The 27,803-nt window shown below is 42.1% G+C and overlaps 4 protein-coding genes across 5 annotated transcripts; 3 read left to right on the top strand and 1 right to left on the bottom strand.

Annotated features, from left to right (window-relative positions):
- Nucleotides 1-8,910: 8,910 nt before the first annotated feature.
- On the top strand, nt 8,911-12,068 carry LOC311261239 (betaine--homocysteine S-methyltransferase 1-like). Its single transcript, XM_084359730.1, has 8 exons — nt 8,911-9,182; nt 9,976-10,108; nt 10,214-10,326; nt 10,613-10,804; nt 10,914-11,061; nt 11,164-11,346; nt 11,433-11,661; nt 11,749-12,068. Exons 1-8 carry the CDS (start codon nt 9,165-9,167, stop codon nt 11,936-11,938), a joined length of 1,206 nt encoding a protein of 401 aa, XP_084215856.1. The 5' UTR covers nt 8,911-9,164; the 3' UTR covers nt 11,939-12,068.
- Nucleotides 12,069-12,460: 392 nt separating this feature from the next.
- On the top strand, nt 12,461-16,670 carry LOC311261758 (betaine--homocysteine S-methyltransferase 1-like). Its single transcript, XM_084360664.1, has 8 exons — nt 12,461-12,555; nt 13,463-13,595; nt 13,694-13,806; nt 13,958-14,149; nt 14,232-14,379; nt 15,522-15,704; nt 15,838-16,066; nt 16,186-16,670. Exons 1-8 carry the CDS (start codon nt 12,538-12,540, stop codon nt 16,361-16,363), a joined length of 1,194 nt encoding a protein of 397 aa, XP_084216790.1. The 5' UTR covers nt 12,461-12,537; the 3' UTR covers nt 16,364-16,670.
- Nucleotides 16,671-17,898: 1,228 nt separating this feature from the next.
- Nucleotides 17,899-21,491, top strand: kgd4 (alpha-ketoglutarate dehydrogenase subunit 4). 2 transcript variants are annotated; one of them, XM_084360028.1, is made up of 6 exons: nt 17,899-17,953; nt 18,139-18,250; nt 18,517-18,616; nt 19,851-19,914; nt 20,293-20,501; nt 20,893-21,491. In XM_084360028.1, exons 3-6 carry the CDS (start codon nt 18,563-18,565, stop codon nt 20,908-20,910), a joined length of 345 nt encoding a protein of 114 aa, XP_084216154.1. In that variant the 5' UTR covers nt 17,899-17,953; nt 18,139-18,250; nt 18,517-18,562; the 3' UTR covers nt 20,911-21,491. The 2 variants fall into 2 exon arrangements, with proteins under 2 accessions (XP_084216154.1, XP_084216153.1); XM_084360027.1 differs by lacking the exon at nt 17,899-17,953 and having other exon boundaries at nt 17,961-18,250.
- Nucleotides 21,492-21,591: 100 nt separating this feature from the next.
- pdxp (pyridoxal (pyridoxine, vitamin B6) phosphatase) lies at nt 21,592-26,390 on the bottom strand. The gene is made up of 2 exons (XM_084360026.1): nt 25,407-26,390; nt 21,592-22,690 (listed from the first exon to the last, which is right to left on the bottom strand). Exons 1-2 carry the CDS (start codon nt 26,002-26,004, stop codon nt 22,344-22,346), a joined length of 945 nt encoding a protein of 314 aa, XP_084216152.1. The 5' UTR covers nt 26,005-26,390; the 3' UTR covers nt 21,592-22,343.
- Nucleotides 26,391-27,803: the final 1,413 nt, after the last annotated feature.

Genomic DNA, 27,803 nt, shown 5'->3' with positions numbered 1-27,803 from the left:
TAGTGTGCTAGCTGACGTTAACCTCAAGGGCTAGAAAGTTTACAGTTGCATGGCAGCACCATCAGCTGCTGCAGGATGCCTCTCTGGTTGGTTGTTCTGGTCTGGCTTTGAAAGATGTAATCATCCAGATTTAAAGAGGCTCTATGTAACAATTTGTAGCAATTTACATGTATTAAACATGTTTTTATTGGCCATATGTGAGCAAATTTGCAACGTGATGTGAAAAAAGAGACCTCTCGGTTGTCTATGCAAGCCTGTGGTCACTTTGTTCAAGTTGTTGAATGCTGCTGGACAATACATTTCTTTGCGACAGACAGATTTTTCCACGACAATCCAAAGATTTTGACTTTGCCTCGTTTCAGTGCCTCTCCTGCTAACGAAGAGCAGCAGCAGTCCTAACTTACGTTAGAAAATAGAGTTGGAAATGGAGCCCGCCAACATAAACTAACTAACCACAACACAGAAGCTCCACGGACAAACTGGTTTGATGTTTTCAGGGCGGTCCTGGTGAGTCTGTGAGCAGCTCAGGAGGCTTAAGACTGACTCTGTAAATCTCTCACTGTACCAGATAGTAAACACTAATAACGTTACCAGTTAAATACCTCTGCTAATTAAATCCATGCTCTACTTTACAACTGCAGCAGGGAGGTCAAACCAGCTAACTAACTGTATGCAGTTCACTTTAACAACATTGCCACTGCGAGTGGTTTGTAACTTCTCTTCCTTGGGTGTGTTCTTGAGGAAGTCTTGGCCCAAGGAAAATGTCTGTTCAAGTTGAAGCTTTAATTTGAATGTAATGCTAAATAGTTTAAAGAATAATGATGCATCATATGTTTTATTCGTGAACAGCATGAGTTGAACAGGCACTGCACCAGACATTTAAAGCATGGCTACAGATGTTACAGTGACACCCTCTTCACCCTGCAAGTTCTTGCATTTGTTCAGCTTCATATTTCAACACGCTTCAGCCAACGGAGAAGCTGTTATATTGATAAAACTGAGTAAAAGTAGCGTGTGTGCTAGATGTTAAATGTCTCCTTGGTGTATTTTTCTGTCCTTTCCAGCAGAAGACATATAAAACATCATCACTTTCTCCCTCTCAGTAGATTCCTCCGCATGCGTCTGTTTATTAAACACAAGTTATGTATATAGATTGCACAAAATTGTATAAATAATTTACAATACACTCTAGTTTTTGTTGAGACTATCAGAAATTATGATTAACAAAGATCCCATAAAGTGTCAGCATGTGTGGGACTGATCCAATTCACTTGTTACCGTCCTGATTGCTTTCGGCTTCGTCCTCATATTTTGCAGTGTTTGTGACTCTGCATCTCAGCCGTAATGAGTCTCACCACATTGGTATTTACTGCATTCTCGCTGCGTGCTGTTTCTGTTATTCTGAACAAGCCATATACAAAACCTAAAAAAAAAAAAAAAGCACATCAACTCCTCTTCCCAGCCTGTTAACACCAGCTCTCATTTCCTCCCTGGGATGCTGCAGTGGGAGCTTGTTGAGTGCAGGCCTTCACGCCGCCCTCCTCGCATTCTTCACAGCCTCAAACAGACTTTACAGTTTGTCTCCTCGCTCACACGGCGCCTCGCGTCTCCACTGTGTCATTTGGTCGAGCCCTGCCTTCAGGACTTCCTCTTTCCACACCAGATCTGTCCGTGTGTGTGTCGTCCTGGTGAGAACACTGTGGGAGGCAGAGAGGTCTGTAAATAGAGAAGTGTGGTCAAGACAGCGCTCCGGTCTCAGAGGCAGGAAGATGTTCTTAGCTGCAGGGCAACTCCATGGGAAATCAGACAGAGACACTGGGAGAGATGGCTGGGTTTGATGGTTAGTGGCTGTGGGGATAAAGTTAGTCTCTGTGCAGAAATGATGCCATGATGCCATTCCTGATGTATGTGTGTATAAATATTTGTGAAATAAGGGCTGGTGTAATTGCATTTCTTGCAGCAATAGTTAAATCATGTCAGATTTTTAAAGCAAAGATGAAGATTTGAGGCCATATGGGTCCCAGACCACTCAGAGGTGGTCTGGGACCCATATGGCCACATTGGTTCAGCAGTGTGTATGTGAATGTGTCCTGGGCAGCAGGATAAAATGTTGGCCGTTAACAATTATGCAAACCACAGATATGTTCACATTTGTACGTGTCTGTGTACCATATAAACATTTCTACAAAACGTGACATGTCACGTCCACATGACATGGTTATGACCTCACTTTCATATACGGAGGGGGAGGCGATGGTGGTGGAGTTACAAATGAGAGTGCTGCCAAGCCAGGGATTGTAGTGCGAGACTGCGTTTCGACATTTGTAAGTGGGACACCACTGGATATTTTAAGGAGACCTCGAGACAATTTCAAGCTGTTTGTGGCGATCAAAACAGGTATTTTAAGCCAAAACGTGTTCTTTTCCTAACTCTAACCTTGTGGTGTTTTTTGGCAAAAAGTAAACATCCATATTGACCACCCCCCTATATCTGCATGAGACTGTGTGGTCCTCCCTTTTGAATGGGTTGATGGGGTCCTGGAGTGGTTACAGCAGTTGCACAGGGTTTGCGTGGTCTGTGGCGATGGGGCCCAATGTGATATTTTTTCAAGGGGCCCAAAATCCCTGGCAGCGCCCCTGATGACCACTGCGTTGACACAAGATTGAACACTGAAAATTGAGCCTAAAGGAACACGATGTTGGCCTGTCAGGTGTCTAGAGGTGTGTCTTACCAGGCAACGCTCGGCAGCTATGGAACACACTGTGTCATGATTTTATTGGCTGTAAACACGTGACATTTTTTTAAATACTTTTTTTGCTCCCAGGTAGAAAGCCCACAGACTCACTTTACCTTGACAACATGAAAGACATCTTCACACTAGAGACCCTCTTGCACTGGGATCACATTAGCCGCCACACCCATCAGCATGTTCATGTTCTGACCCATGACCACTCAGTACTCATTACTACACTGGTATGTGAGTGCACCTAAAAAGGACTTAATTTTCCTTGTAAAATACAGTGAGTTCATTTGTTTTTTACACACATACTACCAGTCCAGGAAGAAAAATCCACTTAATTAGGGGTTGAAATGCCTCCGTTCAGTGAGGTAAACATAAACATACAGTAGGCAGCGGTGTGGTCAAAGACCTGGCATTTAGGAAAACAGGAGAATCCATCATTTCCTCTTTTGTTTCTGGGGATTTCCCAGCAGTGCACAGTTTGATGTTGGAGATGAGGTCACAGCAGGACACACATGAGACAGAAATAAGGTATGACAGAGAGGTGACACAAGACTTTGGACCACAAAAACAAAAACGAACATAAAAGATGAGAGCACACAGGCCCTCCTGGGACGAACCAAGCGTGAGTGAAGTCGTGACCTTATAAGAAAGGAAATAATGTCTCATGTATTATGTTTCAACATGATGATTAACGAAGTTGTAGCATTTCATCTGAACAACAAAAACAGCAGGGCTACTCAATCTGCGTCTGACTCATGAGTGTGCACACAAATATGTAAACCAGAGATCATCTTATATGGTGATTGCGCACCTTGGCTCAACATTAACTCTAACAAATATTTTGACTCTTTGCTTAGCCAAACTTTATTTATCTGACAAACCTTCTTCTGCTAATGTCAACATATTAATCAACCTGCAAACATACAGCATCATCGGACTCATTCCCGTGAAAATCACATTAAAACCTAACTAAGCATCAGCAGCCACACAGCTGCCAAAATAAACACGACGTTTGGATGCAGGTGGATTGTGTTTGGACAACACATGTGTGGTTGCTAACAAACAAAAGAGAAACACCAGTGAACTCGGGATTTTCTTCATCGTTCCCAAGCTTATTAATAAAGAAAATGAACACAAGGAAATAGAGAGAGTATTGTTTTTGACACCAAAAATTCACAGGTTACTCAATCTTCTTGGATATAAAAGGTCAAGATTTTATTCAACTCATCTGGCTAATTTGATGACAATATAATCTCCTGCACTGATTATCTTTTGATGCGCATTTAAGTGGTGGCAGGGTCTGCACAGCTGTGAAACTGAACAAAAAGATATATATTTACAGCATTTTCTCACCAAGAGGTAATTGAAGGGTTACCGTTTATTACAGCGAACTACTTTACTTTAAGTGTGTTTTAAGTTTATGTTCACTTGTTGTGAAGCATCTACTGCACCTGTACACCCCAAACTAATCAGTGTGTTTCTGTACAATAGCTGATGCGCTGAATCAACATTAATTCACTTATCGTGTCGTACAGCTGATTGTTATTATTAATGAAAATACACATTCGTAGCTGAGGGACGCTTGACACACAAATGTCAAGAACATAAAATGGCTCCATTCCGCTTGTCCGAGATCCGAGATCCGAGATCCAGAATTGTTTTGAAAAGACGTTATTTACACCCTCAAGCTCACGCACCCACTACAGATGGTGTCATCAACACTGGTAGCTCAGCAGATACAGTGAAGATTTCAGCTTAAAAAGGGGAGTAAAAATAAATTTGCCAGATGAGCCATTTTATGTTTTTTACCTGTTGTTTTTTATGTTTTAAAACAAGTCCCCATCTACTTCAGTTGTGTAGGAGAATGCTGCGCACTGTGAAGCTTCAGAAATGTTTTGTGGTCTATGAAACTTCACCTGACTTTCCATCCACATGGGGGTAAGTAGATTATGACTTAATTTTCATTTTTTTGTCTTTTAAATGCAGAGAAGTGAAAACATGTTTTTTAATATATTTTTTGCACAAAAGCAGAAACTGAAGAGGCAGAGAAAGACAAAGCTTCAGGCGTTTTTGCGTTCATTTTGCCCTATAACGTCTGCACTTGTGCACAAACTAAGTATATTAAAACATTTCTTTCATTTCTCTATATTGAACGACTCACCCCATTTTATACTTCTGTTGTTTTCTGTCTGAATTCCCAACAAATTACATTCAACAAAAGGCATAACATGTAATGAGTGTTGTTATAACCCTTGTTTGTTTTTTTCCACCTTTTTAAAATTTTTTTTAAAAAAAGTCATTATATGCTCAGACTTCCCTTTAAACTGGAGATTTCTAAGGCCAAATCACACTGATCAAACCATTCAGTGACCTCTGGTGTCCTGCATGAAAGCGTCATGGTAGTTATGTTTCTCCACTCATAAAAGAAGAAAGTGTACTATCACGCCCTCCTGTGTCTGAGAGTAGTATTACATCATGTCATTTTGATTTCCCTCTTTTTGTTTAGTAAATGTTTAACATTAAAACCTAGAAACAAGAAGGTCCTGATAACTCTTCGCAACCAGATGCCGCTTCTCACAATAAGTGTCTTTAAACACGATAAGAGAGATAAGAAACATATAAAGACTACAGTGAGTGTATTAGGTCATGGAGTGCACTCTCTCTCTCTCTTTCTCTCACTCACTCAGTGTCTCTCTCCCTATTTATCTTTCTGTGGCCTACAAATCCACAAAGAATGGACAGTTTCAGCAGAATGTCTTCTTCAGCATGAGCTGTGATTGGACCAGAGGAAGGGGTGGAGGTAAACAGGAGGCTGCAGTGCCACAGAGAGTCCCTCTATAACAGGAGAGGAGAGGGTGAAGCAACACAGAAAACAGAGCTTGTGAGAAGACGTCGAGAGACGGGTTAGTGTCGGCTCCACAGGCTCAGACACATAGCGTTTTCTGGCTAAAACATGAATGTACAGTGCATACAGTTGAAGGATGAAGAAACTGGGTAAGATCATCAATAATCAACTTGAGATCAGCATGTTGGGGTATTGCACCAACTTTTCTCTGCTCCGTTTCTGTTGCCATCTGGCCAAAAGAGCATGTGACAAGTCCAACATGTTATCACTCCATTAGGAGTCAATATTTAACCACAACTTTTATCAGTGTCAATCCAGGTCATTCTAAATGTGCAAGCCGAGTATGATATCATGCACCCGCTTCCCTACACTCACATGCCTTTAAATCTGGCCCCCCGCCCCCCCAAATCAGCCATCAGTCGATGCTCCTTGACCTTTCACCCTCTTCCTCAGCCTTTGGTCCCTTTGCAACTGCACTTCCAGCCTCAGCCTGCGTGAACTAGTTGTGGCTGCAAAAAAGAAAATGTCACTCAGTACAGCTGCTGGTCAACGCCTGATACTCCAACTGGAATACCTAGAATATCTCAGACGAAACAGGATATGGCAGAATTAACCATGTAAATAGATTTCATAGAAGTGAATCTATAGTGTAACCACACATGGTTCATTCAGAAGGAGACAGAGAGACGGAGCTCTGAATTTTGTATGCAAAAAGAAGGTGAAAGACCCCTTTAGAAAAATCTTTCCAAACCTCTTTGGTCCCTTTATTGTGTGACGCATAAGCCATCAGGTCAGTGAACATGATGTAATGTGGGGAGTGGGCTTGGTGTTCACTTTGGTGTGTTTGAGGCTCATTTCTGAACAGGGTCATTGGAGTTTGGGGTCTCTTCCACCTGACTCAGCACTTAAGTGACACTTGATACATCTGAGCTATTTCTACACATGCACACACTCGCAAACGAGTTGACAAACACTCACCATGAAACACATGAGCACCACACTTGCACATTTAAACAGTCCCTCTGGTGTTTCCTTTGCAAGTGAAGCTGTTACACCTTTTAGAAAACCTACCACTCCTCTCTAAATACAGCCGGGGCGACATAACATGACTTTGATTTTCTGTTTGATGAATGGCTGGATTGTATGCATACAGTCATTACCTTTCCCCAGTTCAAGGTACATAATTTTTAGCAACTTTTTTCTCAATAATGCTGCTCTGTTTGGCAACAGCTTAGATGTTAAAGGTCACAGATTCACAGTTTTGCTAATCTTCATGTTTCTCCTGCTCTGATTGGTCACCTCACACACGCCTGAGCCAAACGGCTCACCATGTCTCCAGTTGGCTCTGCTGTGTTTTCAGCTTCCAGCTAGCTTCACTTCTACTGTGAATATAGGCATATGTGATGTCAAAAAGTCACACATTTACTGACGAGACATTTCGGCACTTCAGAATCAATGTTTTCAGAGGGAGAGAGGAGGTCCCACTGGTGCAGGCTCGGGGCTTTTACATGCACAGCCTATATAAAACACTGAAGGAAAGGGGAAAAAACAAAGTATAACAGGTCTCCTTTAAAATGTTATGTTGTATATTTTTATTGTGTGCAAAGAAAGTGTAAAGACAACAGTTTGTGGTTTTACAGGGGATTCCTTCATTTGCGACTTCATTTGTACGGCTGGGCACGGTGACTTTATGGAGTGCTGTTGTCAACATGAGGCTGCACAGGACTCCTTGTGAAACACCAAAAAATGGTTAACTTGATGTTTTAATAGGCTACAACATGAAGCAACCAGCACACAATGTGTTACTTATTGAGTTTTGGTTTGCAGTATTTCCCCAAGCTAACTGTTTTTGTTTTTGGTCTTTGTGCTAAACTAAGCTAAGCTAACCGTCTCCTGCTCTAGTTTCGTATTAAACCGACAGATTCGAGAGTGGTATCTCGTCATCGAAATCTTGCAAAGAGAGACAAAAAAATCGTGAACTATTCCTTTTTAATCTGTAAATGTGAAATCCAGTTGGACCCTTTTATTTGCCCCTGAAGACGATCTTGTTCCAGCTCTTCATTGAAGCTGTGTGATGTTTACATCGAGTGACAAATACAAATCCAAGACACCATTTTGTGGCCAAAAACGTAGCATCATTGTGTACACATCTCTCCAAAAGCACAGCCTATTTGATATGTTTGAAAACTTTGAAATCTCCACTCGAACTTTATAAAAAAAAGTAATTTCGGTTTGACTAATGCTTGGCTGCGCAGCACGGGTTTGCAAAAACAAGTTAATTGTAAAATGAACAGCACATTTCCAAATGAATGCCTGAATCACGTCTAACTACTGCAGTAAACAGTCCTTTTACATCAGTAACAGCGCAAGATCAGGGCAGCTCCAATACAAACTGATGAAATCCTATGGTTAACTATAGATTAGAGGCGTTTTTCTGAACTTTGACTCTGTTGATAAACACCAAAGCGTATCTGTCACATTCCCCCTGAAACTGGATAGACCCAGAGCTGACAGAGCTACACACCACCATGCTACTGAAGGTCAATATCCCAGTATCTAGCCTGTGTGTGTGTGTGTGTGTGTGTGTGTGTGTGTGTGTGTGTGTGTGTGTGTGTGTGTGTGTGTGTGTGTGTGTGTGTTTTATTGTGTGTCTGTGTACTGTGCATGGAAAAAATAAGGACGGCGGTGAAGAATGTGGCCAAGAATAGAGGTGTTACTGGTTAACCTGGGTTAAGTATGTTTTTTTGTAAGCATACTTAAGAAAGCATTCTAACAGTGTTTTACAAAGAGACGTGAAAATAATTATATTTGTCAACAGAAAAGTCCGAAGAAATTGAATTTACTTAAATGTCGGACGAGTAAGAACAGCAGATTCTCACAAAGGAGAAGCTGATGCCACCAAGCTTTTTTCTCTTTGTCACTGTGTAGTCTTGTGTGCCAAGACTAAAGGGGAACGTTAGCAAATGGACAAAGTGCATAACACTAGCTTATCTCTTCAGGCCTTCGCAAAAGATTGAGACTCTGAGGACACAGCCAGTCTGTCAAGTCCCGAGTTGCATCAGACATTTAAGGGGTCGCATGAGGAAGACGAACGCCTGAAGGATTCTGTTTGAGGTTATCACCATGGTTAACTAAGAGGTCATGAATGTGTACGAACATTTAACTCAATGAAGCTAATTTGCAAAATAAACTCTTGATTAGAGTTGTGTGTGTTACACATTAATGATGCCCACAATTTGTATTTGCAACAAATCCCACATGGTTTGGGAATAAGTTAAATTTTAACACACACATTAACAGATCGCTCTCTCTCTCTCTCTCTCGCTATCCCTGTTTTACCTGAACTGCCTGTTTCAACCCATGGCGTCTTCACTGATCTGTGAGCCAGACCATGTTGCACAATTTCCAAACAGAAATTTGGCAATTATACAGAATTGTGGCACTGATATGAAAACCTCCCATAGTCGCCAAGCAGTATAAAACGGGCGAGGAGCTTCTCTCGGCACTCTCCTGCCCAAAAGAGGGGGTTTACTGTTACCAAGTGCTTAGTGCTGCAACTGAAACTGGGAAAAAGAGATGGCACCTGTCAAGAAGGTAAAACAACCTCTCGGAGAACAGTACTGTATATATTTTGAATTCTGTTATTCTGTCTAGAACAGAGATTCCCTCAGGCTTTAACATCGTGCAGTGTAAATACATACTAGGTCATAGTTGTCCTCTTGGTTGATGGACTGTGGCATTGTAAGGAAAAGGTTGACGGTGCAGGTTTCGTGTGTGTGTGCTTGCACTTGTGGTTGGTGAAACAGCCAGACTAAAGCAGTTCCCGCTGGAGAATCTTAGGTGAAAAAGTGCTTTTACCTTTGTACCTGAGCTAAAGCGTCTCTCACATAAACACGTTCAGAATCATAAGATTTTCTTTGTTCACTCTATCATCTTGTGTCTATATATATTGTCTTTAAATCACGTACATTTTGTCCAGACATTATTGTCTTTCTTTGCAGTTGCATTTCTAGAGATATTAAAGGGACACTGCTGGAAGCTGGTAGACTCCATTTCTAATCTAACATTAGGTACTGTTGCTCTCTGTTAGCGGAGAGTGGCACTGAGACGAGGCACCCGAGAACATGCTTAAAGTCACATCCTTTGGACTGTCGCGGAAAATCTGACCTTCAGAAAGAAATCCACAGTCCAGCAGCTTTAAACAACTAAAACAAATCGTCCACAGGCTTGTGTAGGCAACTGAGGTCTCATTTTTCACGTCTCGTTACAATCCGCTTAATAAAATAGTGATAACACATGTAAATTTCTACATAGAGCCCCTTTAAGTTATCCACAGAATATGAAAAAGCGTATGTGTCCTTCAGTATAGATGTTGATGTGTGTGCAGGGAATCCTTGAGCGTCTGAATGCCGGGGAGGTGGTGATTGGTGATGGAGGCTTCGTGTTTGCCCTGGAGAAGAGGGGCTACGTGAAGGCCGGGCCATGGACTCCCGAGGCAGCTGTTACACACCCTGAGGCTGGTAAGACAGGCAGCACACATACACACACTGTATCCAAAACCACATGAAGCCCAGAGATACACTGTATTTACCTTTAATATGACAAAACCTGTATGTTTCCATCAGTGCGGCAGCTGCACAGGGAGTTCCTGAGGGCAGGAGCTAACGTCATGCAGACGTTCACCTTCTACGCCAGTGATGACAAACTGGAGAACAGGGGTCAGACTCTGAAATACACTGTGAGTACTCAAACACAGCACTTTAAAGCCAACATTAGCAAGATTTTGCAGATCTTGCAAATTCGCTGTACCCCGTACTGATTGTGCATGAAGAGGCAAAGTCCGTCTTCTTCCGATATCTCTCATCGGATTTTATTTTGAAAAAAAATATGCAAGAGACAACGTGTTCATCCCGTTTGAATTGTGCCATGGATTACACACAGGACTCAATTCAAATAATAACTTTGCAAGTCAAGCAAGTCGCAAAGAGCATGATCACCAACAAAAACATGCCTAACTCTTTCAGGGGGTACAAATCAACGAGGGGGCCTGTGACCTGGCAAAAGAAGTGGCCAGTGAAGGAGATGCTCTGGTAGCTGGTGGAGTGTGTCAGACTCCATCCTACCTGAGCTGCAAGAGTGAGACGGAGGTGAAGGCCATCTTCAAGAAGCAGATGGAAGTGTTCATCAAGAAGAACGTGGACTTCCTGATTGCTGAGGTGAATTCACGTCTTATTTTTGATGTTTTTAATACACGTGTCGTGTCAGATCTACTCCGATATGAAACACGGCGCTCAGTGGTGACTCTTGTTGTGCCTGCGATTGCAGTACTTTGAGCACGTGGAGGAGGCCGAGTGGGCAGTCCATGTGCTGAAGACCAGCGGAAAGCCTGTGGCTGCTTCTCTGTGCATCGGACCGGAGGGAGACATGCACGGCATCTCACCCGCAGAGTGTGCTGTCAGGCTGGTGAAGGCTGGTACGTATTTAATCTACCCTGCATGAAAATCTATCCTTTTGTTTACATTTAAGTCAGCAGTGGTATCTGATATGGCATCAATCATTTCCCTCTGTTCTCCAGGCGCCCAGATCATTGGAGTCAACTGCCACTTTGACCCCATGACCTGTGTGAAAGCTGTGAGGATGATGAGGGAGGGAGTGGAGAAGGCCGGGCTGAAGGCTCACTACATGGTGCAGCCCCTGGCTTTCCACACCCCCGACTGCAACTGTCAGGGATTCATCGATCTGCCAGAATTCCCCTTCGGTAATATTTTGCTCAGACATATAAAAAATAAAACATCATCAGGTGACAGCTTTTCATGATTGCCTAAATTTTCCTCCTGCTCTCAGGTCTGGAGCCCAGGATCCTGACCCGCTGGGACATGCACAAGTACGCCAGAGAGGCCTACAAGGCTGGCATCCGCTTCATTGGTGGCTGCTGTGGCTTTGAGCCTTATCACATCAGGGCTGTGGCGGAGGAGCTGGGCCCCGAGAGAGGGATAATGCCCCCTGGCTCAGAGAAACATGGAATGTGGGGTGCTGGTCTGGAGATGCACACCAAGCCCTGGGTCAGAGCCAGGTAAAGCATCCCAGGAACAATTTTAGGAGTAGAACCATTTGGTGAATCCCTTCTTCTGTGTCTAACTTGCGTCTTTATCTCCTCTAGGTCCCGTCGTGAATACTGGGAGAATCTGATGCCCGCATCCGGTCGTCCCAAGTGCCCATCCCTGTCCACGCCAGAGTGCTGGGGTGTGACCAAGGGCCACGCCGACCTGCTGCAGCACAAAGAGGCCACCAGCAGCCAGGAGATGAAGCACGTGCTGGAGATGCAGAAGAAGGCCAAGTCCACTGCATAAGCAAGAAAACTGAACCACCCGTCCCTTCAGTACAACAGAGGGACGAGGGAGAAGGAGTCTTTCCCAGTTCTGTTTGGAGATAAAAAGCACTTGTAACAGCGATGCTCCACTTGTGGAGTATTACCATGTAAACCCCAAAACAATAAATCTGAGTTTGTAACTTAATTTTTGCATGTTGTCATTGTGGGATGAGTCTTATTCATTCAAAGAAACTTATAAAACTGTCTGTAGGTATAAACATGTCACACATTCATTGACTTGGAAGTTACTCAATCCTGACTGGTCTGTAAAAGTGGCTGCCAACTATCAAAAAACCAGAAACCCCCAAACTCACAGAAGGACAGTCAAACACCAACAAGCGTAATTAATCCGGACCGAACTAGTAGCACAAACTCACAATACTCTCATTCAGTTAAAGAGGGGTGGAGGGGAAGGAGTAAACATCGCGGTTGTGTAACTTGGCTCTTGCCAATCAGAGTGGCTCTTACGTAGACCCCTCCCCTGCCTCGGAGAGATTTATAGTGGCACTCTGCTCCACTCAAATGTCGCTTCTGCATCTCAAAGTTTGAGCAGTCAGGGGTCCACACAGCTGCAGGATTATGGCACCAGGAAAGAAGGTATGTGTGGACTTTTGGGGAGAGACCGACTTGCAGAATATCCATGCAGGGGATTACAACTGATAGTTTTGTGGGATGCTAATAACAATAATGTGTGATGTGCAATTGTAAAGACTCTTGAGCTCCAAACTAAATCAACATATTGAACAATTAAATGTAATTCATGGGTAGATTAAGACAGATTACAGAGAAGAATGTTTCCTCACTTTTTCTAGTTGTGTCTAGGCATGCATTTTGTATCTGAGATATTTGTGTATGAGATTTCATACACAGGCAAGAGTGTTTCTTAGATTCAAATTTGTGAATGAATCAATGAATCAATCAATCAATATACATCTTAACTGCAGTGAATTCAAACTCATTGCAGTGATTCTCTTTTGTTAAAAGTTTACACTTTATAACTGAATGTGGATGCATATGGGTTTTGCAGACACGGAGTCTAAAGTGCAATAAATAAAGCTGAAATGGTCACACATGTTAAACTCTGACAGCCAAGAGTGCTGGAGCCAAAAGGCGCAGTACGATCAGTCGTTGTGAGCGGTGCAGCTGTTCTCAACATGTGTTGCTTTCTCCATGGCTAAGGGGGCACTGAGAGAACGGGAGCATAGGGGAATGGATTTGGGAAAGAGGAATAATGCAAATCGTATTTATCCTTAAAATACAACGCTTGTAATACAGACTTGAGGCCAAAAATAAAAAGCCAACATGTTTGGATCTCAGGGATGATTAACGTAAGGCCATAAGAAGGGCCATAACTCTGCCCAGGGCCTATATTAGAAAGTAGTATGCTGGTGTCAGCTGGTGTCAAGTGTTCTTTCGATGAAAACCTGCAGACCCTTGGGCCTCAGTGGCCTCAGTGGCCTGAGTAATCTAGTCAATCTAAGCTGACATAGATCCACTCTCACAGGGAGTCTTGGAGCGTCTCGACGCTGGGGAGATCGTGATCGGCGATGGAGGCTTCGTGTTTGCCCTGGAGAAGAGAGGCTATGTGAAGGCCGGTCCCTGGACCCCTGAGGCCGCCACAGAGTACCCTGAAGCAGGTGAGAACAACTAGTTCAACTTCAAATGGCTTTTTTATTATCCTTCCTTTAAGCATTCTCAGTTAAGATGGACTGTGTGTGTTGTGTTTGTTTCTCAGTGCGACAGCTGCACAGGGAGTTCCTAAGGGCTGGGGCCAACGTTATGCAGACCTTCACCTTCTACGCCAGTGATGACAAACTGGAGAACAGGGGCAACAAGCTCACCCACACCGTAAGTTAAATGGGACATCACACTTACATTAGAATAAGCAGAACGTCGAAAACATAGAAAAACAGTAGCTAAGACGACTCAAATGAATTTATGTTCCCACTACTACTTGATTCTCACCTCTGTTTCCCCATAACTTGGTTTTGTTCTGCAGGGCGCTCAGATCAACGAGGCCGCCTGCGACTTGGCCCGGGAGGTTGCCAACGAGGGCGACGCTCTGGTTGCCGGAGGAGTGTGTCAGACTCCATCCTACCTGAGCTGCAAGAGTGAGACAGAGGTGAAGGCCATCCTCAAGAAACAGCTGGATGTGTTCATTAAGAAGAACGTGGACTTCCTGATTGCTGAGGTAGAGATTTTTTTCTATTCCTCTTAGTTCAGTATTTTTTGGTGGATGTTTGTGCTGACATCTCTGCCTCTCTGTCCTGCAGTACTTTGAGCATGTTGAAGAGGCCGTGTGGGCCGTGCAGGTGCTGAAGGAGACAGGGAAGCCTGTGGCCGCTTGTCTGTGCATCGGACCAGAGGGAGACATGCACGGTGTCTCGCCTGCAGAGTGTGCCGTCAAGCTGGTGAAGGCCGGTGGGTTCAGTGTTCTGTAATATACTGATGATCAGAACAGGCTGTAGATCTAAAAAGGGATAGCCCACAGTTTTTAGACAGATGGTATAAACAGTAATATGAAAGTGCTTGTACTTTATACCTCTAATGCACTATATCTCAGGGGAAAATACTGTGCTTTTCACTCCACTAAATGTGTCTGACAGCTTTAGGTACTTGTTACTTTTCCAATGACAAGATTTCATATTAGTCCTGTCCAATGAAAACCACGTATCTCTTTATTTGGGGATTTTGATTTCTAATGTTTTTGATCAGATGAAGGATGAAGTGTTCCTAAAAAATCCTAATTTCTTAATCTAAACATACTATTACAAGTAGTACTAGTACTAGTACGATTTTGAGGTACTTTTACTTTACTTGAGTATTTCCATTTTCTGCTGTGTTATACTTCTACTACATTTTGGAGGCAAATATTGTACTTCTTACTCATCTACATTTACTTTATAACTGTAGTTTACTGTTACTTTGCAGATTACATGCTGCATCAGAGCCAAAGTACCTCATTGTTTGATTTATTTATTTTATCGCCCATTAGATCTGAAAAAAATAAAAATAAAAAAGATTACGATAAGAGGAAAATGCAGAATATTTGATCCAATAATCAGCCAGGCGGACATACATCTAATTATATGTTAATTTACTTGTACCTTTGACACTTACAAGTACATTTAATATCAGATACTACAATACTTTTACTCAAGTACAATTGGAGGTGACTTTAACTTCCATCAAAGTATTATTTTGACACGATATCTTTATTATTACTTACACACAATTACTTAACAGGTTCATGTTAACTCATCTTGTCCTCACATGACCCCTCTGTAGTGTGTCCTAAGGTTCCTAACTGGTACACATGAGATATGACAGATCTGTTGTCAGTCTTCTGGTATTATGAATTAACTGGGACCAGCCTACTGTCCAACACTGTATCTGGTCATTTTGTTGAGTCCCCAGTGCCAAAATCATTAAAAAGAACCATTGAAATGTCTAATTGACTCAAGCAAAGAAGGAGGACAAACCAACTGTGGTTTGCAGTTGCGGTTGCAAGATTTGCATTATCTGCAACAGTCAGTTCACACCAAGTGTACGTTCTTCTGTAGGTGCCCAGATCATTGGAATCAACTGCCACTTTGACCCCATGACCTGCGTGCAAACTGTCAAGATGATGAAGGAGGGAGTGGAGAAGGCCGGGCTGAAGGCTCACTACATGGTACAGCCCCTGGCATACCACACCCCCGACTGCAGCTGTCAGGGATTCATCGATCTGCCAGAATTCCCCTTCGGTAATATTATACTGTGTTGCATTAAAATGTTACCATTCAGTTAATGTTATTGTGTCTAAAATTACATTAACTTGCAGCAAAGTCAACCATTCAACACAGAATTAAATGTGTATAAACCTGAATCTCCTGTCAGGTCTGGAGCCCAGGATCCTGACCCGCTGGGACATGCACCAGTACGCCAGAGAGGCCTACAATGTTGGCATTCGCTTCATTGGTGGCTGCTGTGGATTTGAGCCTTATCACATCAGGGCTGTTGCAGAGGAGCTTGCCCCCGAGAGAGGCTACCTCCCAGCTGCATCAGAGAAACACGGCAACTGGGGTGCTGGTCTGGAGATGCACACCAAGCCCTGGGTCAGAGCCAGGTCAGAGGCAACTTTTTACTTGTTAATGTGACACTAAACATCATATATATGCACCTAAACTCAGTCAAATGTGAGAGAGTACTAATGTATGTGTATTTTTGTTTTTTTGTCTCATTCAGAGCCCGTCGTGACTACTGGGAGAAACTGAGGCCAGCCTCTGGTCGTCCTCAGTGTCCCTCTATGTCCATACCTGATGGCTGGGGTGTTACCAAGGGCCACAGGGATCTCATGCAGCAGAAAGAGGCCACCTCTCAGGACCAACTCAAGCAGCTGTTCGACAGGTCAAAGAGCCACTGAGTCAACTCATCACCTTCAGTTGAGCTGAATCAAGCAGTCATGCCGTGGAGCCACTGACGCTGCACAGTGGTCTGCACTGTCTGAATACAGTGCAGCACCTATCAAACATAATATCAGGGCCAAATCTTCAATTGAGATTGGCACTGTTCTGTGGATGTGTTGATTGTAAGGATGTAGTTTACATGAAGCCACTGTGGTGTCTCAAGTTAAGAGTCAGCCCATGTTAAGATTGGGACCTTTTTTGCTTTCCATGTACCAGTTTGTTTAATAAAATAAGATCTAATAAAAATTTGAATTGGTCACTTGACTGTTGAGATGTAGTTTCTTGGTGTGAATGGGTGGATGAAGGCAGGGTGGCGGGGCATTTTCTAGCATCTCTGCTTTAACTGTTTCTATCATGAGTAATCCTGTTTTAGATAGTATATGAGCGGTTGCAGTTGTTATAATGATTTTCATTATTTACAAGTTATTCTTGCCATGAATAATTAAGGAAAAGGAAGAAATGTCCAGTAAGTCATAGGCCTTGTTGGTGAGACACAGGAAACATTTAAAAACAAATACATTTTATTGGCTCTCTGTGGTCTACAAAAACAACTGTCAGCACAAGCCATAGAGGTTTGGAAATCCCTTTGTCTGCGCTGTGCTTCAAGGGCTGGAGACAGGATGGAGATTATTTATGAATGTGTAATTACACATAAGTAAAGATAGAAATCTTTGGAATCATGCAACAAATTACAAATCCAGTAGATGGCAGTGTTCTGATATCATGGCCCATATGCTTGACATTGGCCACAAAGAGCCTAGTAGGAAAGATGTTCCCCCAGCTAGCAGCAATCACATGGATTTGGGACAGTAAGCTTGTGTTTAAAGTCATCCTTTATTCCAAGTGTTGTCAAAATTTTAGACACCAAAAACTAATCTATAAAACCTGCTCCACAGTATTTTCTGATCAATGGTTTAATATCTTGTATGAAATGGGTCCTCTGTTGATTTTACAAGTTCAGATCAAGATGATTTCACTCTTTGTAAATTATCACTCAACCTGTGAAAATAATTAAATAAAGTGAGCCACTTTGTGACAGCAAGTCCGCATAACAAACTAGGGGGGTGGGGTTTAGAATACATCGGGGAAGCCCTACTAAAAGATGTTTTAAGTTGAATTATTGTAAATGTAGGCTAGGGCAGTTTGATCCATAACAGGGATAACATATCAGAATATATCAGCTTCTGTTGCCATTATTTTGACCAATTTTGTATGTCTTTAGATCAATGTAATGAAAGAACAATGGTATATTTAATTAAGCTAACTTTCATGTATACTGTTTAAGTGGCCTATTATATTGTATAATGACTAGCTGTCTCTATGTTATTATATGTGATTACTTAGTATTTGAACTGTGTTGTATGAGAGATTCATGTTTTAGCTTGAATATCTTTTAAGTGAACTGTGAATTTTCTGCTGGTGACACATCTTCCTCGGTAGAAGATCTCTGCTGCTTTCCTCGTCTTTGATTGGGCGAGCCTTTCCCACGTGACCACGTTATCCGTTCCGTTTTCTTTTTTTCAAGGTGGAGTGAAATTAAAGATAGGGTATGATATTTTGCCTTTGCCTAGCACTGTAGTCCTTTACTGACATTTTTAGGTATCTCTCAAACAATACTCTTGTCTCGTGGTTGCTTAATGAGTAAAAAAAAGCCTTTGGAGTCTTTCTGGAATCGCTTTGTATCGGATTAAGGTCTTTTATTGGTCTATTCTCGTATGTCCTTACTTGACAGGAGGCTAACTTAACGTTGCGTGAAAGGCGGTAGTATGGCCTCAGGATTTGACCTCGGAGGACAACCTTTGTGACAACACATCTGTCGACTGCTTACCATAAACGCCAGAGAGGTAAAGACATAACTAGAGTTAAGGAATAGCTAATAAAATATTAATTTATACCTTCTAGCATTGGTTATACGTGTCATGAAGATTAACATGTTAGCTTTGAAGTTTAAATATAAGTCTCATATTGATGCTATTTATCTGTAGGCTGCAACAGACATGCCCACCTGCACCATTATGTTTAACTGCATCCTCTGCACCACTGTGTGAATTATGCTATAGAGACTTCACTGTTTGTAATAACAACGGCGCCATCTTGTGGCGCGTTTCAGCAGCTACAAGGAGCCTTTAGTTACCGGAAGTGAACCTGAGGTCGTCATGGGGAGCAAAGTCAGCTCCAAAATGGCTGCCCCCACCGCCCGAGTCATCCAGGTAACGTTGCTCCTGATTTTGAAATTACTCCAGACATCTGTGTGTAGAGCTCAGATGAATATTGTGTCATGAAAATGCCACTTTTCTGTTGTCGTGAGCAGTCGATGAGTTATTTTTGTGAGGCCGCTTTAGCGTTACGTGGCGTTGTACCCTTGTTGATGTCCTTGTTAGACCGCAAAACACTCAGTCATGTCCTGTGTTTTATCGAGTTGAGGCAGCAGCAGAAACAGTCTTTTACTGACTAAAACAATGTTGACATTAATTGACGTTTTTACCGTTTTGGCAGTGTTGTTAGCTCGGTCTGTCACGGCTAACCGCTGGAGTCAGATCAGTTCAGGAGGTAACCTTTGATAACTTACAGAGCTGGAGCAGACCTGTTGTTTGTTATTCAAAATCAGAATCAGCTTTATTGATCGAGAGTTTGACTCTTGTTTTAAGTTGCTGTCATTGTAATTTACATAACACACAAGTACAATTTGCAGGATGATAGAAGTAGACATACAACTAAAAACAAGGACGACAAGGCTGAACATGGACAAGTAAAAAATAAAGGTTAAATCAAACAGTCACTGAACTGTTGTATTCTCAGTGACAAAGATATTGTATCAGACAGCCTTTTTTCTGTCAACAGTTTAGATATTGGGACAGTAACTAGTGATTATTTGCGTAAAAAGTTATCTTTTGATTCATTTCAATTAGCTGATTAGATTTTGGTATGTCTGTGAATAGAAGAGGCAGATGTTTTAATTTAAAAGGTTAGGACCGTGATGTTTTGCCACTTCTGATCGCCCTCTGATCTAAACAGTTCATAGAAAATAAAAATTGTTGTCTGTCATTTGTTTTCTGTTACTGACGGATTGTTTCAGCAATGGTATGGATCAAATTTACTTGCCACATTCATCACTGAAGAGTTGCACTTCAAGTTTTAACTGCCCATGCTTGAGGTTTCTGCCACTGAACTGCTCTGGTGCTCATAGCCTTAAAAAAAAAAAGAAAAGAAATGTGTAAAGGTGAAGCCAGATCAACTTGCTGGCAGCTGTTGTTTCTGGGAGGGTTCAGGATACCTCAAAGATTAAGCTCATGAAACTGAAACACATCTGCATGCCAAGATCCAGCATGGGGAAGTTGGATTTTCTCTGTTTTGGTTTGGGGTAACTGACCTCTTAACTAACACACAATTCTTGATTCACACAGCTGTCTGATTTTACGTGTGTGTGTTTGTGTGTGTTTGCAGGCTATTCGGCCTCATACTCCCCTGATCAAATTCCCCAAAAGAACAGACATCCCAAAGCCCAATGGTGAGTATGAAGAAAGTGAATAATGGATCGATAGTTTATATGATTGCCTAAATGAAGGAACCCACCCTAAAAAGAATAGCCTCTTATTTGTGATGTTAACTTTGTTTTACTTACAGGCCTATTTTATTTTATCATGGTGTATTTTCTTTCTCTCCCTGACTGGCCAGATGTTTTTTTTTTACAATACTACAATAGATTGAATACTCAACAGTCATATAATGAAGACATTTAGCAAGGAATGATTGAATTGTGCTCTGGATTAGTTTTAGGGCCTAAACGGTTATAACCTACTTTTTTTTTTTGTATTTTGTATTTGGGGATTTCTGATTTGTAATCGGCGCCTTTTATTAAGAGTGACAATTTTCTCCTCTTCTCCAGCCCAAGAGGCATTGAAAACGCTAGCAGTTAACTTCTCACCGAACAATGCTCCGGGTTCTCCTTCAGCTGCAGCGCCGCCTCCGATATCGAGACCTCACATACCTTTGACCCCGATCCCTGGCACACCAGACACCCTGGCCTCTATTCAGCTGTTAACTGCAAGGTACCGCAGGAGACCGATGACGGTGGACGAAATGGAATACATCCAGGTGAGGGCACCACTTACATGTTAGACCGTATCCTGAACATTTTAGATTTTAGATAAAGGAGGGAAACTGTCCCGCCAAAACGATCAGTGTAACATTACATTTTGTAACAGTTACATGAACCTTACCTTTGTCCTGTTACAATGCATAGTAACCTTTGGCCTTAAAAAAAACCCTCATGAGTTGTCTGCCTTGCTGCTGTAGGTATAGTGTAATTTTTCAGTGTACTCCAAAACTAAAACCCGATTAAATAAATAATGGGAAAGCAGTTGAACAGTTTTGCAGAAACTGAAAATGTAAATCTAGATATACTTGGCCTATTTAGACTGAGTGCATGTGCAGTGTCATGTATTATCGGCTGACAGATTTGTTCTTTTGTGCTTCCTTCCCACAGCGCGGTGGACCAGAGTAACATGAAGCAACTGAATCACTGCAACCAAAGTCCTTATCTGTTGGAGATCAGTTTGTGTCTTGACTTCTGTTCCTCAGCACAAGAGAAACTAATGCCACATAAGACATGATGTAGAATAAACTATTACATACATCCTGTTAAAATGTACATACGCTTGTTTGGTTAGATGTTAAATCTTTATTGTATTTTTAAGTCCAAACTGAGGGATGTTCATTGTATTGCGCACAACCAAGCCATCACCAAAACTACTAGGTTTTCCTCATTGACTGTACCGGCACTGCATCTATTCCTTACAGTTCTTGTTTCTTGTCAAACCTTGGTTTTAAAATACCAGCTCAACTTTTTTCTGATTTTGAATTTTGTCATAATTTATTTGAGCTACACTTTCAGTCCCATCGTACCCAAATCCAAGCATGAGGCTCTGGTATATAGAAGAAAATAAACGATTTTCTTGCACTGCAATACACTGATCTGGTTTTTTTGGAGCTAAATAAGGCTGAAAAGATGCTGGATTTCAAGAAATGGTGTTGAGTTCTTGTGAACTACTGATTTTAAACGATTAAAAGAATATTGTATTTTGATTGTGGTGTTCCTATCATGCTTGATGTAGACACGTAGACACAAGACAAGCAGAAGATAAGGACATTTACAACAGGACATCATCATCAACCACATCATAACTAGGATCAATCAATTTATTGTTGTTACCATTGCTGGCATGCTCTATATGGTAAACATTCACAACATTGACATTTCACAACAGTGCAGCGGCAACCATTAATGGTTTTCTAACTATGAGATTCAGCAAGCTGTTTTATTAGTCAAGATGAATATTGGCACAGGTTGTACAGACATGACAGAAAGGCCAAAAGTGAATATACACTTCACCTGTCTGACTGGCAGATTGTCACCTCAGTCTACCAGATCTGAGAAAGAAGCTCACAGTTTGTATTTTCTCCTCGAGGAGGAGTCACACTCAAGCAAACACACATGAGAAAACAGTTCTGCGTTTGAGGTACATCTCCTACTGCAGCTCCTAAACACATGAATGCCGTTACAGAACAATTCAAGGCTTTACAAAAATACCTCTTGATGTTCAAAACCCAATATCAAACACGACCTATTTGAACTTCATGAACGAGAAAGTGCAGTATATTCAGATATTAATAGAAACACTTACAGCAACAAGGAACCGTCAAGTCACAAATGGGCACAACACTGGAGGAAACACTGAGGTATGCACTAGATAACTCTGATTATTCTGTCATGGTCACAACAAACAGCGCTTGTTCTTGGGGAGCATTTAGTTTTGGATAATTGGATCAAAACAGGGATTTTTTTTTTTTTTGCAAACGCCAGATTAAACATTGCACTTGAAATGAAGTAGAAGCAATCTGTGTTCCATGTTTGCGTACTGGAGGGGAAAGGACTCGTCAATTGCTCTGATCCTCCAGTTCCTCAAAAGCCGGTAAGAAATCGGCAATGGTGTCCACCACGTAGTCTGGCACCAGGTTGTGGTTGGTGGTCAGCTCGCTCTTCCTGTACTCCTGGGCCTCTTCAATCTGAGACACGCCGGTGAGAGTGAGCATGGTGTCGAGGCCACAGTTGGACCCGAACAGCATGTCGGTCTCTAGACGGTCCCCAATCATCAGGCACTGGGAGGGGTCCACCCCGCTGAACTGACTGGAGATGCACTCGAACATGAAGCGGCTGGGCTTGCCGATCACAGTGGCCTTGCGGCCTGAGGCCACCTCCAGGGCTGCGGTGAGGGACCCAGAACCTGCAGGGGGTAGAGATAAGAGGAAGGTTAGACATCCTCTCCTTCCACCATAAACCTTCATTTTTGAAGACATAACATTTTTGATTTTTATTAAAAGACAAATATAACTATTGAATATTGATCGATATTTTGATACACTATTCTGCGAAACTTGATTCAGTGCAAGGCTATCATCTACGATACATCACAATATCTGTGTGACTGAAGGTGAAAAAGTATCCCATAAATTATGTTTATTATGTATTAATTTCCTGCATTGTTGTGTCTATTTCATGGAATTTGACAACTGATATGAAACAATGAACAAAAGAAGAGGGCAGTGTTACCAGAGAGCTTGGAGACTCTGGTATGTGACATTAAGAGAATTATTTCAGAGCACATGCATGTTTTAATAAAAATATAGATATCTGGCGGCACTGTATCAATGATGTATAACAAGAGGAAGTGATATAATACATTCCCGTATTTATACTTTGTCCCACCCCTCGAATCAAGTACTGCTGTTTCCCAGAGAGCCACTGGTTAATGTCTGTTTCTGGGTTACTGAGCAGGGAAAATTGGCATCTCATACTTGAAAGTTCGCTTTGTGTTTTGCTTATTTGATTACGTGTAAAGCAAAGGTCTTGTTCTGCATTATTACCTAATCTTTTTAATATTTTTGTTCTGTCTTTCTTCGAGGTTACCTACTAGGGTTGTGGTAGGAAATGAGGAGAGAGAGAGGATGGATGACACGCAGCAAAAAACCCCCGGGCTGAGATTAGACCCGGGTCATTGCATATTTTAATGGTGAGGCTGAGCACCTGAAACAGTTCTTGTTGAGGCCCTGTTTGAATACGTTAATATATTCATTCAAACCTATTTTTAAGACTCTGGGAATCAGTTGAGGAAGGCCCTCATTTTCAGTGATGCTGTGCGTGAACAGAGACATCAAGCAAAGCAAACAAAAGGCAAACCAGAGTAAAGTAATTAGGCAAACAACAGTGTTGTTAAAAATTGATTTTTTTTATCTTTTACTGCATGAGCGGGGGAGGACAGACATGGGTCTTGCCACCAAACACTCTGTGATTACTACCAATTACTGTTGCAATACAGAGCTACTTAACACTTATTTTAGTTCATGTTGTAGAGATTTCAAGAGACTGCAGCACTAACACTAAAATCAGTCTTTCCAAGATCAGACGTGGCACGAGGTACCTGAAGACCCGGACTGGAGCGAGTTAAAAATTAACCAGGGTTACAATATAACTCAGATGTCATATAATACACAATGGTAATTTTCCAATCAGTTCTTTAAAAGTAAACAGATACCAGTGATTATAACGGCCAACCAACCTTATCACGGAGGATGCAGTGATGTGTACTGTAGTTGTCACTTAAATAATGCTGCTCATTTTTAAATATATATGTGTGTTAAAGTGACACAAAAGCTGAAGACACGTGGTATTTCAACATAGGAGTACAGGTCAGTCCCTGAGCTTCCAGGCTAAACATACTGTAGTCTGCACTGTACACAGGTGATGGGGCTACATTAACAATGCACAGAGTGAGTGGCAGTCAGTGCGGGCCCCTCTATTCAGCTGTGGGTAACTCATCGCAGTGAACACCATGCCATGTTTGTATTTCTTTGTCTATAAGATAAGTGTGTAACGCAGCAGGACAGCAGCTAGAATTTGCTGGTTGACCTCAACCTTAATTCTGTTGTTGGTTCAAGCTATTTTGTTTGTGTCGGACATGAGGAGAGTAAACCCTGCGGCCACAGCAGGTTCACACCGACACTCCAAGTCTCCACAGATACACACAACACGAAAGCATATAGGATAAACTGGGGCTAATCGTGATATGAGACTTTTTATCATCTTAGATTTTTTACATCACATTTTTCAACATTTTTCCCCTCTTTCTATCTTTTTATTCCTTTTACTGTTCTTAATTTATTTATTTATGTTTTATTTCTTCTGATGTGACGTCGTCTTATTGCTGATTTTATTCTTTTATTTATCTCTTTATCTGCATTGCTTTTTCATGATCTTGCCCGTTTTAATCGCTTTTATTCCTTAAACTTGTAATTACTCATGCTGACATTTTGTGTCGTGCATTTTGTGTTTTGCCTTCCTGTCTTAACTTCTCCTTAGACACGGCGTCCTTGTTTGGCTTGACTGTTTAACGTTCTGTAATATTGTCTTACGGAGTTTTCTGTTTTTTGCTTTGCTTGTTTGTCAAAGCACTTTGTAAACTCTGTTTTTAAAAAGGTGCACTATGTAGGTTTGAGGAAGAAATTCAAATCAGAGGAGAAAGATCTTCATTATGTGGCGGACCCTGCCACCTCATTTTCCTCTGAGAACAGCTCATTCATTCAGTTATGGGAAAATAAACATTTCTGAGTTTGTATTATAACCTCGTTAATCTGAGTTTGAATTTCTTCTCCAAAACTACGTAGTGCCCCTTTAAATATTAGGACAATAGAAAGCCTGTTATGTATGTGACATTTTCCTCAGGCATTTAAATTGATCAACTAAATTGTAATAAAGATTTGCTGTCAGTCAAACACACAGCAGTCACTTCAATCTGAGGGCCCCCCCTGACCTCTGAGGCTCCTGGGTCAGAGCCCAGCAGGCCCTGACAGTGATATCCCAAACACACAGAGGTGGTCCTGATCTGGACTGGAATGAGCACTATATTGTGCAGAACAATGAGAGCCTCATCACCACCGTCATACCTGGCAGTATCCTTCCACCTGACAGAGGGTGCCACGGGTCGTTGTCGGTGGCCAGGAACAGACAGTCCGGGTCCCTCAGGTAGCACGAGGCTTTGGCCAGTTTGAGAAAAGTCATTTGGTCATCGTGTCCCACCAGCACCGCCTTGACGTCCGGAGCCAGGACGCAGTTGTAGATGGTGGCGTCGGGGTCGTCCGCCTCCTCCACGCAGGGGATGCCCGCCTGCTGCAGCTCTCTGCGCAGTCCGTCGCAGCCGATGACGAACACCTGGCCGCGGACCTTGACGACGTCTCTCAGGTACAGAGCCGAGCAGTACGACGAGCTGAAGATCTGCTCCAGCATCACGTCGGTGAAGCCCAGCCGGCAGAACTTGTGCACATAATTCTCCCGGGGCCTGGTGCAGTTGTTGGTGACGAACACTACGTTTTTGCCGTGGCGGATCAGTGAACTCACCACCTTCGCCGCGCCCGTGATCGCGTGCTCGCCGTGCCATATGACCCCGTCGCAGTCGAACAGGATGAAGTCCTTCGCCTCCAGCAGATTTCTCAGCTGCGGACCTCGAATCTTCTGGCAGCCTTTGAAGCCAAAGGCGCCTGCCATCCCGGCTTTTTCCTCGGTTTCCTCCGTCTTTCACCTGCTAGTGGCCCCCCATGTCAAAGGCCGGTGCATAACGTGCTGAAGGCGGCGTGGAAACGATATGAAAACAAATCAACGTCAGGGAATCACATTGCAGAGTCCTTGGTGCGGTTACATACGCTGGCAGCGGGGCTACATAAACATTGACGTCTGGCCACGCCCACGCTGTCAATACTAACCAATCACACTTCCGCACTTCGACCAATCAGATTCGTGTGTGTCACTAGCAACATCCTCTGAAAAATTTACGTGGCGCCCCCAGTGGACACTTTGAATATAACATGTTGTCGTAAAAGTACCTCAGTGAAAGTGCTGCACCAAATAAACAGTGGTGGAAGAGGTGTGACGTCACTTAATACCGTATTACAAGTCAATGTTGTAATGTAAATCTTAACATTATGCACAACTACCCCTCTCAAAGTGTTGTATTATTATTTTGTTAAATTAATTTATTGTTATTTGCACATTGCAATATCAGTATCTACTGCGACCTTGCACAATCCAGGTCAAACTTTTTGCACTACTGGATAAATCTGGACAGTCTTCACCTACTTTAAAAATCAGTCACACTCTATTTATATTTTTTATTATGTCTTTTAGGTATTTTTAGTATTGTTTGTTGTTTTGCACCTACACACCACAGCAAATTCCTCGTATGTGTAAACTTACTCGGCAAGAAAAGCAATTCTGAGTCTGAATATTGAGGCAACAATGTGCTAGCAGCATCTGGTAAAACTTCATTTTAAAGGTCTGCAAATTTCATGGAAAGTAGGTGGTAATTACCAAGTAACATATTTGAATAATTCGGGCATCATTTCAAAGACATTTCACACATGTTTCTTGGTAATTACCAACTGATTACCATGAAGTTTGCAGACCTATATAATAAAGTGTGTTACCTGGCACTTTAACCTGGGTCAGGTGGTGCTAATTTCATTTGATTTACATCCTGTTGGGTGGTTTAATCATTAAACTTGAATAAAACTGCATCATATTTTATAAGATGATCATATTTTCGTCAGTAATATCGGTAATAAAACAATGACAAACAATCACAAACTGATAAGTATAGTGGAGTAAATTCTTCAGTGTATCCCTCGTCATTATACACTCAGTTGCCTGTACCTAGTTAACTGGGTCTAATACAACAGCTCTTAATAAAGCCTACCTTCATGAAGGTTGTAATGTCCACCTTTTGTCAGTCTCTGATATGTCTTTCTTATATTTTGTCCACCTGATCAATATAAACAAAAATAGAGTAAATATTAGAAACACCTCTTGGTATAATGCAGTGCTATCCCACCACACACTGCACCTTCCAAAATGAGAATATTGTTGAATCAACACTTTTGTAAACAGTTTGGACATTAAAACCTTCATGGCAGTCGCATTCAGTGCAGGACTGTTGTATTTGACCAAACATACCCGTAAGTGAATGTATGTTTTCATTATAATCTTCATCTATAAAGACGCCGAATACAGTCATTCAGAAAAATGTGATGGAATGAATCTAGTGGCCAGCACATGGCCACACTTGACTATTTACTTTATTTTTATGACTAGCTGTGAATTAGGCTTAAATCCAGGAAGCCATGATTGTTTGGAAACTAGTCACATTGGCAACTTTTTCTCCGGTCACTAGATGGAGCTCTGACACAAAAACAACACAGATTTGAAATACAGAACATACTGGTGAAAACCCCAGCAACTCTGATACATACAGTACATTCATGCACTCTACAGGCTCCCAGTTGGGCCTGTTA

Source organism: Pagrus pagrus (assembly GCF_965226575.1).
Source record: "Pagrus pagrus genome assembly, chromosome: 8".
NCBI lineage: Eukaryota > Metazoa > Chordata > Actinopteri > Spariformes > Sparidae > Pagrus > Pagrus pagrus.
Note: the sequence above shows the minus strand (reverse complement) of the source record. Positions and strands in the feature narration are given on the sequence as shown.